At 43.0% G+C, this 15,455-nt stretch overlaps 1 protein-coding gene across 1 annotated transcript in view; it reads right to left on the reverse strand.

Annotated features, from left to right (window-relative positions):
• The window catches only part of PPA2 (inorganic pyrophosphatase 2), a 38,749-nt gene extending 27,872 nt beyond the window's left edge, over nucleotides 1-10,877 (reverse strand). Inside the window, exons 1-3 of the mRNA XM_075032321.1 lie at nucleotides 10,704-10,877; nucleotides 8,848-8,912; nucleotides 7,110-7,154 (exon numbers count right to left, since the gene is read on the reverse strand). Of these exons, the coding sequence (XP_074888422.1) occupies nucleotides 7,110-7,154; nucleotides 8,848-8,912; nucleotides 10,704-10,851 (258 nt within the window). The 5' untranslated portion in view covers nucleotides 10,852-10,877. The remainder of the gene's footprint in view (nucleotides 1-7,109; nucleotides 7,155-8,847; nucleotides 8,913-10,703) is intronic.
• Between the last annotated feature and the right edge of the window lie 4,578 nt (nucleotides 10,878-15,455).

Raw genomic sequence — 15,455 nt, forward strand, 5'->3', positions numbered from 1 at the left:
AGTCGAAACAGAGAAGTAAACAGAAAGCTCAAAAAGATGTCAACACTAAGGAAGCAGACAGAACAAAGCAACATACATGCAGCAGCAGGTAAGGGAAGGGTTGGAAGAGAGCCAAATAAAGTCTGCACATCCATCTGGGAACACTTGGAAAAAAGAAATGCACAGCATGAAAGCCAGTGCTGACAAGAAACTCTTAGGGAACTGCCAAGCAGGTCAAAGAATTGTTCTGACTGGTAGCTACAGGCAGAAAACCTACAAACTACTCTTGGAATTATACACAATGTCTACCCCTCCACCACAATCCTGTATTTTTGTTGTTTAGATGCCACTGTACATTTTCCTGACCATGTCTAACACAATGGCTTCAGCAGCCTGTAAATCTTGGTTTGAGCTTTAATTGGTCAAGAGTTATTCCAGGTCTTCACCAAAACAACTCTCAGGGCTGGAAAACAACTGGACTGAAATGAATACAATGCTGCTCTCAAAAACAAAAAAAAATCACTTGGATTTAACTCAGGTCTAAGACCAGGCCTCTATAACCTGTGGTATCAGTCAAATGTGACTTGTCACGAGTGTTAAATATGACAGCCTGACAGATTAATTTGTATGCAAAAGAATCCCTGAAAGTACTCTCTCTAATGCAAAGCTGCCACAAGCATTTACAAGAGATCAATAACTTCATGCAGTGCTTACATTTAAAAATAAAACCTTTTATTTATAGGGCAATCACATTTTCACAGTGATGAGACAGGATTCACTGGTGTGGAAAGGAGAGCACATACTAGATAATTTGATAGAAAGAGAGCAAGAAGCATACTCCTCTGTTTTTTTAGGGTTTTTTTTCCTCCTCTCTCCCATCTCATTTCCCTCCTTGCCTAAATATCACCCGGGAATTTTTCCATCACTCTTATTTTCCCAGACCAAACACCTATTCCTTCTGACCGCTTGAATGTTCTCCCCCATCCCTTGCTGCAAAACCATCCCTGCCTCAGCTGCAAACAGAAATGCAAGTGTCAGACACCACCTGTCTTCACAGATTACCATCTGCATATGCCATTCAGTGGTTAGTTTTGGATGGTGAATGCATCTGGTAATTGATATTTTTATCTTTATTTTAAATCAGTGAAACAAAAAATTCCACCTCACCAAACCCCCAAGTGAGCACTTCTACCCCCTTAAGCAATGGTGAAGATTGTTTCAACAGCCCATTTGACTCACCTTCCCAGTGAAAGAAAAAGAAAAAAGATCTCTCATGAAATGAAAACTATTGCTTTGGAAAGTTTACCATTTAATGGCCTTAGTATGACAGCAGTCAACTGGTCTGCTTATGAAATGCTGCTTGCTGCTGTCTAGATTTAATCCAACTCTGCAAGCGCCTAATGTAGAAGGGACTCCATGACAGCAGACTGTACAACAGGCCAGATGGAGTAGTTCCTACAGGCTAGCCTCATGCCAACTCTGCTGGCTGACAGTTTCTTCAGAAGGAGTCTCCTGGAGCACGCAAGGAAAGAGGAGGAAATAGTTTCCTAGATTCAGAAAAAGGGACAGAACCCATCTGCTAGGAGAAGTGACCTGACAGAGCCCAGAGAGACTTTCAACACAGCGTATTACATAGCTTGTTTGACTTTGGGTTAATGTGAACAAAAGACAGACATTTGTAGTTATGGTCTATTATACCTTGAAGGGGGGCAGAGGGAGGAATCCATTTGCTCACAGAAGTCAAAAGTGCATTTCCTAATTCCTAAAACCGAACGAAAATCAGCAGAAAATTACATCAGAAGGAATAACCAGTATGTCTAAATGATATCCTTTATTTCCTAAGAACTACATGCTAAGTACATTACATGGGAACTCACACAGGATGTAAATAAGTGTTTGCTTTATTGGGGTGTTTTCTTTAACCCTGCTTGGCAACTTATTGCATTCCATTTCAGTTGAGCATAATTTTTAACATATCGTGATACCAGTTTTGCTGAGACAAGCAAAAAGGTCTTTTACACAGAGAACAGGAACAGTTTTTGGTTTTTGAAATAAGAAAAACACGCAAAGATAAAAAGGCACACAAATCTACTTAAACATATTCATACAGCAAGGGTTGAGAAAAGCAAGGAAATACAGACTGTTGTACCCAGGAAAACTGTGAGTCAGCATTCTCTCCACTAAGACTGATGGCCAAAAATAACTGCTAGCTCTGGCTGTACAGATTCTTATAGAAGATAATGCATTTTGATCAGGGTTTGTTATTACAAACCTCAAAATCACAGGAAGAAAAGAAAAATTAAGCACATTTCTGGCACTATTTTTACAACCTGTCCTTCTGGACTCCCATACACCCTTTTCAGAAACAATTCTTCCTTACCTAACTTTCCCTTTCCTGTTCAACTGTTTCCTTTCCCAGACTTCCCAAGTTCCTTAGCTGGTGCATTTAAGGGGAAGGTTTCGAATAGGCATGATTCTGCCCAAGGGCTGCAAGGCTTAACGTTAAACTCTGAAGGTTCAGCTAATTTGAAGCAGAAGTGGAGCAACCTATGCAGACTGACGGAAGTGACAAAACAAGAGAGACAGAGGAACAGAAATTCAGTGTAATTTCATAAAATGACAAACATCACCACTTTTTAAGGCCTGATTGCCATTCACCATCACCCTTGCATGACAGGGAGAAGAGATGTGCTAAAGCTTACAGTTACTTGAGTTGTTTTTATAGTAAGAGTGCTTAAAAGAAAAAATCTGAAAGCATTAGAGGGCAACACTTGGGGGCTGCTGACCCTTCCGCACTGAGAAGCTCTGAGCTCACAAGACAGAAAGAAGAAAAAGCCGCTATCATTTCCATTTCTTTTCTGTCTGCTCATTTGCAATCTTGCAGGGATTCTCATCAGCCACCAACTGAACATGGTAGCATGCACCTGAGGACTAATGAGAATGAAAAAGATGAGCTGCAGTCTAGCAGCGGTGTGAACAAAGGATGATGTTTAAAAGGAAAAAAGAAGAAAAAAAAAGGAAAAAAAAGGAGAAGGAAAATAAGGACTGTCATGAAATACACCCAGAAATAAATGGAGAGGGGCTTGCTTATAAAACAAGCACTCATGTTATAAGCATTCCCAATGTAACGCTTGCTACAAGGTATTTGCCAATGAAAACAACAAACCAGATGCCAGCAACATCTGGAGCAAATATACTGTATCTAAATGAGAAGTCAATGGAACTTTTCCAATATAAATTAACACGCCACACAGCAAAAAAGGAATGCAGTGCCCAGCATAAATACAAAGTGCCTGTAGCCTCTTCATAGTGTACCTCCCTCACGTTATAGTGAAAAGGGAATCATGAACACTACCTAAGTTTTTACCCACAGGTATCCCAAAAGTGGTGTCAGGCATATTCTCTGATAAACTAGTTACTGGACACATTCACCTGCAAAACTAGTCAGTATACAACCATGACATGAATGAAAATGAAACACTGACTTTCTCAAGTTTAAGGAACCATCAATTTGAAGTTAAGCTTGATCAAATCACTGATGCAACTTTCTCAATAACCAACTCTACTCCAGTAGATTTTAACTGGACCACTGAGTGAAGATTACTTCTATTCTCAGTATTTGTTAATCTATAAGAACACAAAGCAAGGCTTGCAACTATTGGACACATCCACAGAAAAAGTCTGGGCAAGTTCAAGCATCAGGATGAAGGCTTCGCTGATAATCTAAAATTTGGAACACACAAGTCCCTGAACACACTTAATGGACACACTACAGCCCAGGTTACATATACCAAAAAAAGGTCTAACATGACCAAAGAAGGTTACAGAGGCTGTAGTTAAGACAGAATACAAAGTCAGTACAAAGTTTGCACCTGTACTGCACTGAAAACGATGACAGCTTTTCCTTTCTTATGAAAAGTACTGACTTTATCATAAGACAACTGACACCAGTTCTGAATACTGTTCCAAGCGTGAGGCCTTCTATCAGAGAACCTATTCAGACTGCATGACCACTCTGATGACCCCTTATATCTCACCTGACTAGTTCATTTATCAGAAGTTTTTGCCTGACAGAAGCAATTCAACTGAAGTCCACAAGGGCATTCCAGCACTGTGCAACCCACAGGATGCAACAAAACAAAAGCTGTCTTGTTTCTTTCTTTGTATAATTTTTTTTTCAAATGCTCTTATGGGTGTCTGCAAGTTAGAGGACTACAATCTCTACATGCTTGGACAGACTCCTCACCAAGGCCAACATTTTAAATAAAACTTTATATTCAAGAACACCTGAGTCCTCTGAATGACACGACATGTGAATACTTTACCAAAGACATACAATGACAAGTAGATTAGAAACCCTTTCACTACAGCAGGGAAGCAACATGTCACATTTGTCTTGAAGAGAAAACAGTGACCTCTTCAAACATTCTTCCTGCTAGACATGGAAGACCATATTCAACAATCAGGCTCTGACAGTTTTGACTGTAACCACAGTGGGAACACCCACTCTTCCAGACAAGAGATGCGAAACTTTTGATACCTTCCACAGAGATTTACTTGGGCAGGAGTAGATTCCAAGTGCTTGCAATGCTCAAGACAAAGCAGAGGTTCAGATAGCAAGCTGGTAATAATTTTGAGACTGAAGCTGAATATGATTTCTTTCAGCATAGTTTCTCCCTCAAAATAACTTCTCTCTAGTCTTCAAAGAGCCAAAAAACATCTGTGAAAGCAAAAAGATCAGTTGTCAACAGTGGCTGCAAAGCTAAATTTAACTGAGATTTGGGAAGGTCTAAAATGTTTAAAAAAATGGCTGCACTGCTGAGAACAGCTCATACAGAAACACCACAGCGTTTCCCTTAGAACTACAAGCCGAGACTGCAAAACAGCTAAGAGACTTGTACAACGTGCATTCCCCTATCCCATGAACGTTGAAAGCTAAAACTCCTCTATTTTGAGACCGTCTTTTCTGGCATCAGGAATGCCAAGAACAATTTAAAGTAGATTAGACTGAAGAGACTCATGCAGAATTATCTTCATTTTCCACGGCTGAACTGCCATCTGATGAACACCAGTTCAGCATAATTTAACACACACTCTTAAAAGGGCTTGCCCTTGTCAAGAGTAACAAATAACCGCCACACTAAAAGCACAAGTTTTAAAGATGCCACCGTGTTTCCAGGGCAAAAGAAACAATCACCTTTGAATCCTGGACAAATTCAGTGCAAGGATCAACTGAACACCAGGTACCAATAGTAGCCTTTGCATCCCTAGACAAGAGTAAGGAGTACAGCGCTTCAAAGGTCTTCAGAAATCAGTACATGGCATTAAATTCCTCATTTTCCCTTTATCCCTTGATTAAGCTCTGCCTTCCCTACATACAAGCACAAGGCATGCATTTCTCACCAAGCCAAGGTGAGGAGAGTTGCTGAAGAGCTCAGTGTAAGAAGAAACTGCTTTCCTGAAGACAAAGATCCCTCTATATTCTCTCTTATCCCCAACCCCCAAAGATGATGATGAGAAAGGGTTTTCTAAATGATTTGCATTCTCACATTTCAACATCTAAATAAAGACCAAGCATGTTTGGAAAGCCTCTAGCCTGCACATTTGCTTGCTTACTTGCATCAGAAGCCCACAAAGACTGCAATGTACATTTGCCTTTGCTCATTTTCTGTGGTTCTATTAAACCACAGTCCAGAGTGCTCTCACAGCAGGAGTTATGTGAAGCAGCTCTGGAGCTGGCTACACTGGCCCAGAAAGCAAGAGCTGCTCAACCTCACTGGCATTTTTCCCCCCTGCTCCATAGGCTGATCCAGAGATCAGAAAAAACGGTACTACAAACGTGGTTTTCAACAAACTATCATGCTTCCCACTACACAGACAAATGCAGTTTTGAACAGTTTTAGACACTGCATAAACAAGCTTTGCACCTTTGCAACCAGCTGGTATTGTCACAGTATTCATAAGCAGGTAAGAAACAGACTACTTGACTTCCAGCAAGAGCAGTAATTAAGAATTCATGTTGAAAGACAAATGATTTTTGAGAAAGGCTACTGGCACATACTCTTTCTCCTTGAGAGTTCATCTCTCAGGCATGATTCTACATCTACTAAATAGTACTTAAATGGGCATCAAGCAACAGGAAATCTAAAAAGCATTACCTAGGCATTGTAGCTTGAATGAATCACAGGGCAAAGGGAGTGGAAATATGTAATGCAGGATTGCGTGGGGACCGTTGTACAGCAGAAGAACCAGTGTACCACAGACTACTTGCAAAACTATGAGAACCCAGACAGTTAGGACAGTTCTTTCACATCGGATGGGTAGTTACAGTTTTGCAATATGACTGGCCAAACAGAGATGAGAAGATAAAGGCTGGGGCACATACACGCCCCCACACATCATGGCCTTAAAGCATAGTTTGTTTCTCCCCCCTGCCCCCCCCCCCCTTTCTTCTACTAAGTTTTAGGTACTCCTATGACAGGGAAAGCACTGCAAAAAATGCTGTATTTTGGAAAAGACATTTACATAAACAAATCTTGTTTCACAAAAAAAGCCTGAGCAGACCTTCCGTGGTTTTGGGGGCTTCTGTTAGGCTTAACTTCTGTGCTGGTTAATGCTGAACCATCAGTAGACGTGATTGATTGCTCTTTGGGCTTCCCAGATGAGTACAGAAAACCACATATCCTCAGTGCTAAGAAGCAGATACTAAGTCTAATTTCTGCTCTAACATACTTAGGATTTCTGAAGTTTTGTATATATATCAAAGATTACCCACAGTGAGAGCATAATGAATATTTCATTAACAGAGGTTTTATTGCAAATGTTTCAGAATGCAATAGCATAAAAGATACCATATCTATGCTGCAATAGTCATAACGAACCTTTCAAAGAGTGGTACAAAAGCGTTTGCCTTTGAGAACATCTTGATGAATAAAAGAATGCTGACATTTCTGGCCCATTCAAAGAGGAGATCATTAAATCGCTTTAAGCCTTCTCCTCCTAGAAGACTTGCATTTGAAGATATGTCAACTCTATTCAGTGAGAGCAAGTTCACTTTGCAGAATAGCAGAGTGATGTGGGAAAGGAAATAGAGAGAATAGTTAAAAACAAAATGAAAAACTTAGCAGTACCTCAGTTCCAGTAGTCTTTGACCTCTTTGCAGGAATCTCTTTATCCTATAGGGAAAGAGTGAAGTAAAGAAGTGTACAAAGAACATTAAAGAGCAATACTATATTCACATAAATACAGACAACAGCAGTTTTCAATGCAATTGGAACATCCCTTTGTGAGCATAAAGGCCTAAACTACAACTTTTAGAAGTACTCAGTTGTGATTCATTGTGAAATTATAACCTTAAAGATGTTAACAGAGGAAGATAAAAAAGTACAAGGACACATCCACTTTCTCCCAGCCACTGAAAAATTTAAGCAGCAATTTAGGCCTGTCCTCAACTGATTAATAACACAGTCATCCTTCTTCAGTTGAAAAAGATAAAAAACAAAAAAACCAAGCAAAACTAGTATGGAAAATAAGGCTGGGGTTATCCGTCATAAAATAAAGTCCACAAAACTTAGAGCAGGGGAGGAGAAGAATATAACATACAACTCCTGAAATCCTCCTCTTGCAAAGAAAGGAAAATTAACAGAGACCTTCATAATGACTCCCTTTCTTGCTCCCCCCCTCAGGCCCCTATATCCTGTGGAATGTTCTTTCCTTGCTCACACACCAAAATGAAAGCCTCTCCACATCTATCAGACATCGCTGTACTATAATTTTTCTACAGAAAAATCACAGACTATAATCCACCCCTCCAAACCTTAAACTCTAGATGCAGGGACAGCAAGGCCCCCAGGGAACATGGGATGAAAATGCCCGTTGCTCTTCCAGCACCCACTGAACAGAGCATCTTAGTAATGACTCTCTGAATGAGACTTACCTCTTCCATTGACTAGCAAGCTTAGGGTCTGCTGATCAAAAAGGTTTCATGCATATTTTTAATCTCTCAGTTTAAATAATTCAAGAGATTGGTTCATTAGTTCAGAAGTCTCAATTTGAACATGTTACAACTGCTGACCTTTCTCACCATTCATATCATCCATAGAGACTCAGCAACAAATCAAAAAAATGGCCGAAACCCTCCCAACCTGTTTGTGTAACAAGCATACCATAATAAGCAAACCTAAGTCTAAACCAAAGACTGGCAGTTCCCACTGGTGACACATAAAACAGGCGTTTCATTATTGCTATAATGAAACTCCAGGGAGTGTGGCTAACAAGACGTGAAAGTGCTCAGCTGCACCTCACGCCTTGTAATTCTCCAAAGGTGCGATTACCACTTCTCTCATGGGCATTATTGTTGGCTTCCAATTATAATGCTCCTTTTGGGAATTAAAGAAATACACCGTAAGTTACATAAGCATGTGCTGTACATCTCCTACTGCAAGGAAATGTACACTTTTAATTGCAGATGTAGAAAAATGCCAATTTAAGAAGAGTAATAGTAGAAAATGAATTCAAGCACACAAACACAAACCTTAAACACAGAGGAGAATTAACACAAGATACAGTGGCTCCCCCCACCCTCATACACCTGGAGACTTAAAGAGACACCTAGGCTTGTCTACACAGTAATCATTATGTTTCACTGCAAGTTACTGAACTCAGCAGAGAAAATTTGGTGGAGTTATTGTGCCTGTAATATATAAGAAATCAGCCTGGGTTAAAGTGGTCCTTTCTGATGCTATATATTTGTCTGTTAATTGCTTAAAAAAAAAAAAAAGCTTTTAAAAACTGCATTTTTACCTAAAGAACACCAGCAAAACTGTTATCAACTTGAAATTAGTTGTGTTTAAAGGCATAAATACATACCTCTTTAGATCCAGCAAACAGTGGAATGTCATGAAACGGGGAAATATATTTACCATCTGCATTCTCTGAAAACAAAACAAAACAAGGCAGCATTACAAATCTAAAGATAGGATGTTGGTATTGCTATTACACATTACAGAAATGTATGATATGCCACAATTACACATCAGTTAAACTTCTTAATTCCAAGGGCTAAAAAATAACCTATGCGCAGGACAAGAAATTTGATTGTTTGACAAGCATTCATCAGAATCAAAATTATTGCTTTGGTATTCAATTTGACCCTTCTCTTCTGACTACCTGGCAATAGAAGCTATGTAAAGATGAGAAGATCCTTTCATTCTCTTTTATCCTCCTCCCCAGCAACACACAACCATTAATACAGAAAAAAATACCAAGAGAACCTCATCTCCATGAGTGATCAGTGAATTCATCCAGGTTTCTAGCAATGCTGCCCTTGCGATTTCACTGTATTTCTAATAAACTGAGTTTCACGATCACAAAGAGAAAATCCCAACATAGTAGGCCAAAGTTTGACCAAAAGAATAAGTGAGGGATGGATGGGATAATTGCTCAGGCCCTAGACATGAAACACCAAGGCTCAAAACCAGCAGAAACTGACATAACTTAATGGGGGCCCAATCTGCATCTCAGCCTTGCTCCCACTGCAGAAAGGAACAAAATTCACTCGAGTGGCTACTTAAGTTTTTCAAACTACTAAGAAATTTTTCAACATACTTAAAGCCCAAGTACTGCATCGAAACAGAAACATCAACAATATAAGGTGCTAACACAAATCCCAAGGAATTTCTCCTCTGCTAGCATCCCTATTCACAGCAAAGGGAAAAGCACACAAGGTACTTCATTTAGCTTTGGACTGTACTTTGACCACCTCAGCAAAGTAATGGTAGTTGGTTTTGCAACTCCTGGAAGCCTCCAGGATGCTCCTCCCAAATAAAACAAAGTTTAGTGGTAGGCTGCTTATTCCCACTAACTACAGTGACTTTCTCTAGATGAGCTCCTGCGCTGGCAGCCCCCTGGGGACTGAGCACAAGGGAGCTCTGGCAGGGCAGCCAACGCCTCTGCATCTCGCACACCAGCGGACGTCAGAATTAACTGCTTGTAAGTCAACGGACCAAAACCGTACAAGACCACTGCTAGAGAAGTGGCATACAAACAGACAACACTGTTACTAAAATGCGTAATACTGAGCCTGCACACCACCAGCTCTCACTGGGTTTTGAGAAGCCCTCTGGAGCACTGCCCATGCCCTCCCGGTGCCACTTGCTGCCGCTGGCCCCACAGGCCCCTCGGGGCTGGAGCCCCATGTTTTGGATGCCACCCTGCCCTCACCGTGACGTTTCTGGAGGGAGGGCTGGCCTGCTCACTGGGGACAGGCCGTGCTCCCACTGGGCTGTCATACCGCAGAAGTAAGGCGAAGCAAGGCTCCCACAGCCAAGGCTGTCCTTGGGCTCTCAGAGCGCCCCGTGGCCTTTGCGCCCAGGCTGCCACAACACCGCACCAGGCAGCGCTTCACCCCCGGCCCCCCCCCGCAGCACCTCTTCCCCCTCCAGCGGCCTTCGCGGGGCTGGGGAAGGCCACGCCTGGGCCGCACACACCAGCCCCCAGGACCGAGCAGGCCCACAGCATCCCCTGCAGAAGTGGATCTGCCAGGAAGCCCCCTCACTCTCCACAAAAAAACTACGCCCCCCCCGGAGGGGGTGGGGGGTCAGGGGCGACACCTCAGCCAGCCCGAGGGGCCTCGGCGGGAGCGGGGAGCCGCCGCCTCTCCCCACCGTGCACCCCGCGAGGCGGGGAAGGAAGGGGTTGTATCGAGCCCGGGGGCTACTACTTACTAAAGTAGAGGCGGTAATCGGGAGAGTTAGGCCGCCCCCGCTGCTCCGTGCCGTAGCGGGCCATGGCGCCGAGGCAGCGCCGCGGCGGCCGCCCCCACCCCCGCGCCGCCGCCGCCAGCAGCCGCACCAGCCCCGGCGGCGCGCGCATGATGGCGGCGGGCGCCTTCCCTCCCCTTCCTGCGGTCGCCGGGCCTGCGCTGCTCGGGCCTGCGCTGCGCTGCGCTGCGCCGCGCCGGCCTCCCCTCCCCTCCCCCAGCCCCGCCTGCCCCCCTCGCCGGGAAACCTCGCACAGCGGCGAAGGGTGGTGGCGGTCGCCGGGGGCTGCTCCCTGTCCCCTCCCGCCTCACCGGCGACGAGGGAGAGCCGCCGCCTCGCGCCCGGCCGCGGCTGCCACCTGAGGGAGGGCACGACCGTTAGCCCCCAGAGGCCCAAAATGGCGGCACAGGCTGCGTCGAAAGGGCGGCAGCGTGGGGGAGGTTTTTCCTGAGGGGGTGGCTGCTGCTGGGACCAGGCGCTGCCCCGTGTTCCCTGCGGGCCCCCGGAGGTGGCTGCTTCCCCCTGGCGAGGCCAGGGTCAGCACCTCAGGGGAAGAAGGAGGCTGTAGGGTGACCGCACAGGCCCGGCCTCAAGGGAGGGCTCTATCGAGTAGAAAATAATGAAAAAAAAAAACCCCACTTGAGGTGGCAAGTGTCGCCCAGCCGGAGCCAGGCGAGCCTGGGCAGGTGGTACTCCAGCTGTACCTATGCTGTGGTGCTTTCAGGCCACCAGCACTGCCAAAATTGTGGATGCAAAATTAGGGGTGATGGTAGCAGGATTGTTATCCTTACCCAAGGCCTGTGTCGGTGTGAAGACCCTACCCTGCTGCTCCCTAGGGAGGGAGGCATTTATTTATTCCTGGCACGCAGTTTTATGTCACCCAAGCCAGTCTTATAGGCGGGCTATTTGCATGGATTCTCAATGGTAAATGCATTTTTATTTTGAACCCTGCTGACACTTAAATTAGATTCTCATCTGTATTCAGGTTGTGCTGTTTTTAAAGCTTATTACTCCTACATATGATCTGATTACTTTGAATTCTCTTTTCATTGATCCTTGAGGAGGATTTCAAATTCATTTCATCTGTCAATATGGGTGGTAGTTCTTGGAGTAGTGCTTCTTATTCATGGATCTTTCAAAAATTCCTGAAAAGGGGCAGATACCACTATTTGCATTTTATTGATGGAGAAACTGAGGCAAAACACTCTTGTTGCTGTCGTCACTTTTAAATCCCAAGCCAATAATCTTGTGTATTCATCTCTAAAAGTGGTCAATATTAGCTTTGAATTTTAACTCTGATTCATAGAATCATTTAGGTTGGAAAAGACCTTTAAGATCATCGAGTCCAACTGTCGACCGTGCCCACTAAATTCGAATTACCCTGAAAGATTTCTGCAGGATAACTCCATGTTACCCTGATTATTTTATACAGTATTTTAAATGTTACTGGGCATCATTTATTTGCAGCAGAAAGGCTAAGTCAATCTCTTCTGTCTGTTTTGAACAGCATATAACTTCTTCTTCCCTTTATTTGTCCCCTCAACTGTTTGGTAGATTGGGCTTCAAAAGCGTCAGGATTGTCTGTTCAGTGTGTGGAGTAAGGACCCAGCGTTATTTTCCACTAGAGTGGTAGATTTTCATGATGGCCTCAGTCACTGTTCCCCCATGATGTGTTAGTTGCTGCTCTGGATTTTGAAGGGAGCTGTATTCTAGTGTGTGGATTTTCCATGACAATGAAGGCTCGGGGGGGGGGGGGGGGGGGGGGGGGGGGGGGAGGGGGGGGGCGCTATGGTCTCCTATGATTTGTGCCACCGCTTGCTATATTTGTCACAACAGACTTATCTCCAGTAGAACAGAGAGGATATTTTGCAGACCCATTACCCACCTCCACAGAAGCTGCAAAATAGTAGTTGGTGTTTCACCAGAGGAGTTGGTGTATTTCTTCACTGAGTTCACCAAATGCAAGGTTTTCGGGGGTAACCTCCTCAACTGGACATGTGGGGGTGAAATTCTTTATGTATGGTCTCTGTTTGAAGTTCTTCATTTTTTAATTTTGTCAGGGGGGCAAATCATCTGTTTTTCATGTGGAATAATAATAAAAAAATAGTAGAGAAATTTCTTCTATTATAAAAAAATCTATTCTGCTCTTTCTTTGAGTTGGCCTGCTGCTCAAACAGGCAAGGTTAAAAACAAACATGTGCCATAGGCCTAGCCTTCCACCTCTGCTTAGTTCTGAGGAATCTGGATTTCATTTATGGGAGGTCAGAGCCTTTGAAAATCACTTACTGAGCACACACATAATATTTTTACACTTGCAAAGTTGGCAGTTGGGTGTAAGGTTATTCTAGAAGGAGTCCAATATATATTTATTTCCCTATACAAGCTGGGAAATGAAATACACTGCTGTGGCCAGGAGTCCCTGTAAGATGCACAGAGCCTGAGCGTGGAGTTCTCCATTGCCTTGTGTTGTGAACGTGGTCTTATCTAAAGCTTTCTCACATGTAATGGGAAATCAGCTGGGAAACACTTGGAATTTATGAAATATGAAAGAGTTTCTGTGCAGGCGCTTTTTAGATGCATAAATAGATGCCATCATGTTACCTAGCAAGGGTAGATGATGCAGCAGAAAAACACACAGAAACCCTGTTAATGCTGCCAGAGCAGAGAACATGATGTTTTAGTACTCTAAGGTATCCAAAATTCTCTTAGTACTGCAGAAATAATACTAATAAAGCTTTAAATAGGTTTGACTGTATTTCTTGGTATCATACATTATATTACACAGAATATGGCAGAAGTACACACAGTACTCCTCAAGTCAGATTTGGGTAAGACCAGCTTCCTGGTTAGAATAAATTTACCTAACATTCTTGAATCTTTGAAACAAATGAATGTTTTAGTTCCACTATCTACCTTAAGCAAATTCTCCAGAATTAGCAGGGCTTTTACTACCAAGGTATTATTTCACCTCTTTTTATTCCCAAGCATTTTACATCCCGCTTGTTCAAGTATCGCTCCAATTGGGCCAGCAAAAGGCATGTATAAGACTGATCCCATTTATTGACCTTGAAACAGCTCCTACTGAAAGACAATGAAAATATTGCTATTTATTTCAATGGAATTAGAACCAGGTCCTTAAGACTTAAGTAGGACTTACATGGTACTTAGGTTTTATGCTTGCCCTCTGCACAGGGGTGAATCTCATTCCAGCAGAATGCCACTGGAGTATAGCAAAAACTCAGCAGCAGTATAATCACCTAAGCCTGAAGGACATCCTTTCTTTAAAAGTTTGTACTCTGCAGTGTACATTTACATTTATTTTATATATATTTTTGCATATCTACACACACAAGCATATATATATAAAATGAATGTTTTGCCCATGAAAATGCTGTGCAAATTAAATGCAGAAAACATTACAATTTTGGAAAAAAAAGTTTCCCTTCCTCCTGAATGAAAATCATTTTCATCTTTTCAGCTAATAAGGCTTTGAAGAACTTCATTAGTACAACTATGTGCTATTTCAGTGCGTTTGCTCTTGACTGGTGATCACATCATTATCATTAACTTTTGCTGTAATATAACTTCTACATCCATGGCTTATAAAACCATTAATCTGAAGGAACCAGCTCCTGCCAGCCTTCTGTGTTGCTGCTACCTGTGTGCAAAAGGCCAGCAGCCATGGACAGCCTTCCTCCTCATCCAGCCGCCCCTGTGGAACAGGTCACTGCCTTCACTTGCTTGCCAGTGCTACACTCGTTCAGCCATCACCATCTCACCAACGTGCTGATGGATCAGCTCGTATCAGTGCTCCCTAGTTCAGATCAAGCCAAGCAAGGCTAGCTGAGGCAGTTTGGGGACGTGGGCTAAGTCAGTCAGGCTGCTTTTCAGCCGAAGCAAGTTAAGCATGAACAACTCCTGCAGATCTTTGCACTGACAGTTTGCAGCAGGAGGAGGACGAGTTGTTCAAGTCAGTAATCTCTTTCATTGGCACAGCTGGATTTGGGAGAGGATGTCTACGTGCAGCCTACTCACACACGTATTTGCATTTTACGTGCTGACAAATGCCTGATGGCAGCAAAAGACTACATCATCTAACTAAAAGGAACAAATTGTGTATTTCGGTAACCAGAATTAGGTTTATCAGGTTATGTTACTTTCCATCCCAATGTGAATAAAGACTGAGGCTCCTATCCCAAAGAAACTAAGTACCTTGGGTGAGATTTCAAACCCTTTTTTGTAGTGGTGAACTCACTTCAGTAAGTCTATTGCTTTAAAAAGGCTGATCCTCTGTATTTACGCAAAATTCAGTTTTGGTCATAATATTCACTACCGTGTATGGGAAGATGTCAAGTTTATACCCTGGGTTTTTTTGAATAAATTGTTTCTCTGAGCCGTTAGTTTTGGTTTTAATGATGCTTTTCATTAGGCTCCCCGTAATGTGTGTTAGAATTCGCTTGCCAGATTAACTTCTCTGGACCTCTGCCTAGAAAGCGATTTGCCTATCAAGAGGCCAGGACACTGTGGCTGAGTCAAGCTTTGTAGGATATGCCCACTTCTTCCCTCCTGGGCATCTGTACTGAGTTCATTTTAAGCCCCATGAACCAAGGATTTTCAGCCTACTGTAACTCCCACCAAAACTTCATCTGTGAGTATGAACTGAAACTTAATTTTTTTTTAAGACTCTTATCTTTGTTACTCCAAAGGAACTTCCCC

This window comes from Buteo buteo, chromosome 1 (genome assembly GCF_964188355.1).
Source record: "Buteo buteo chromosome 1, bButBut1.hap1.1, whole genome shotgun sequence".
In the NCBI taxonomy this organism is placed as follows: domain Eukaryota; kingdom Metazoa; phylum Chordata; class Aves; order Accipitriformes; family Accipitridae; genus Buteo; species Buteo buteo.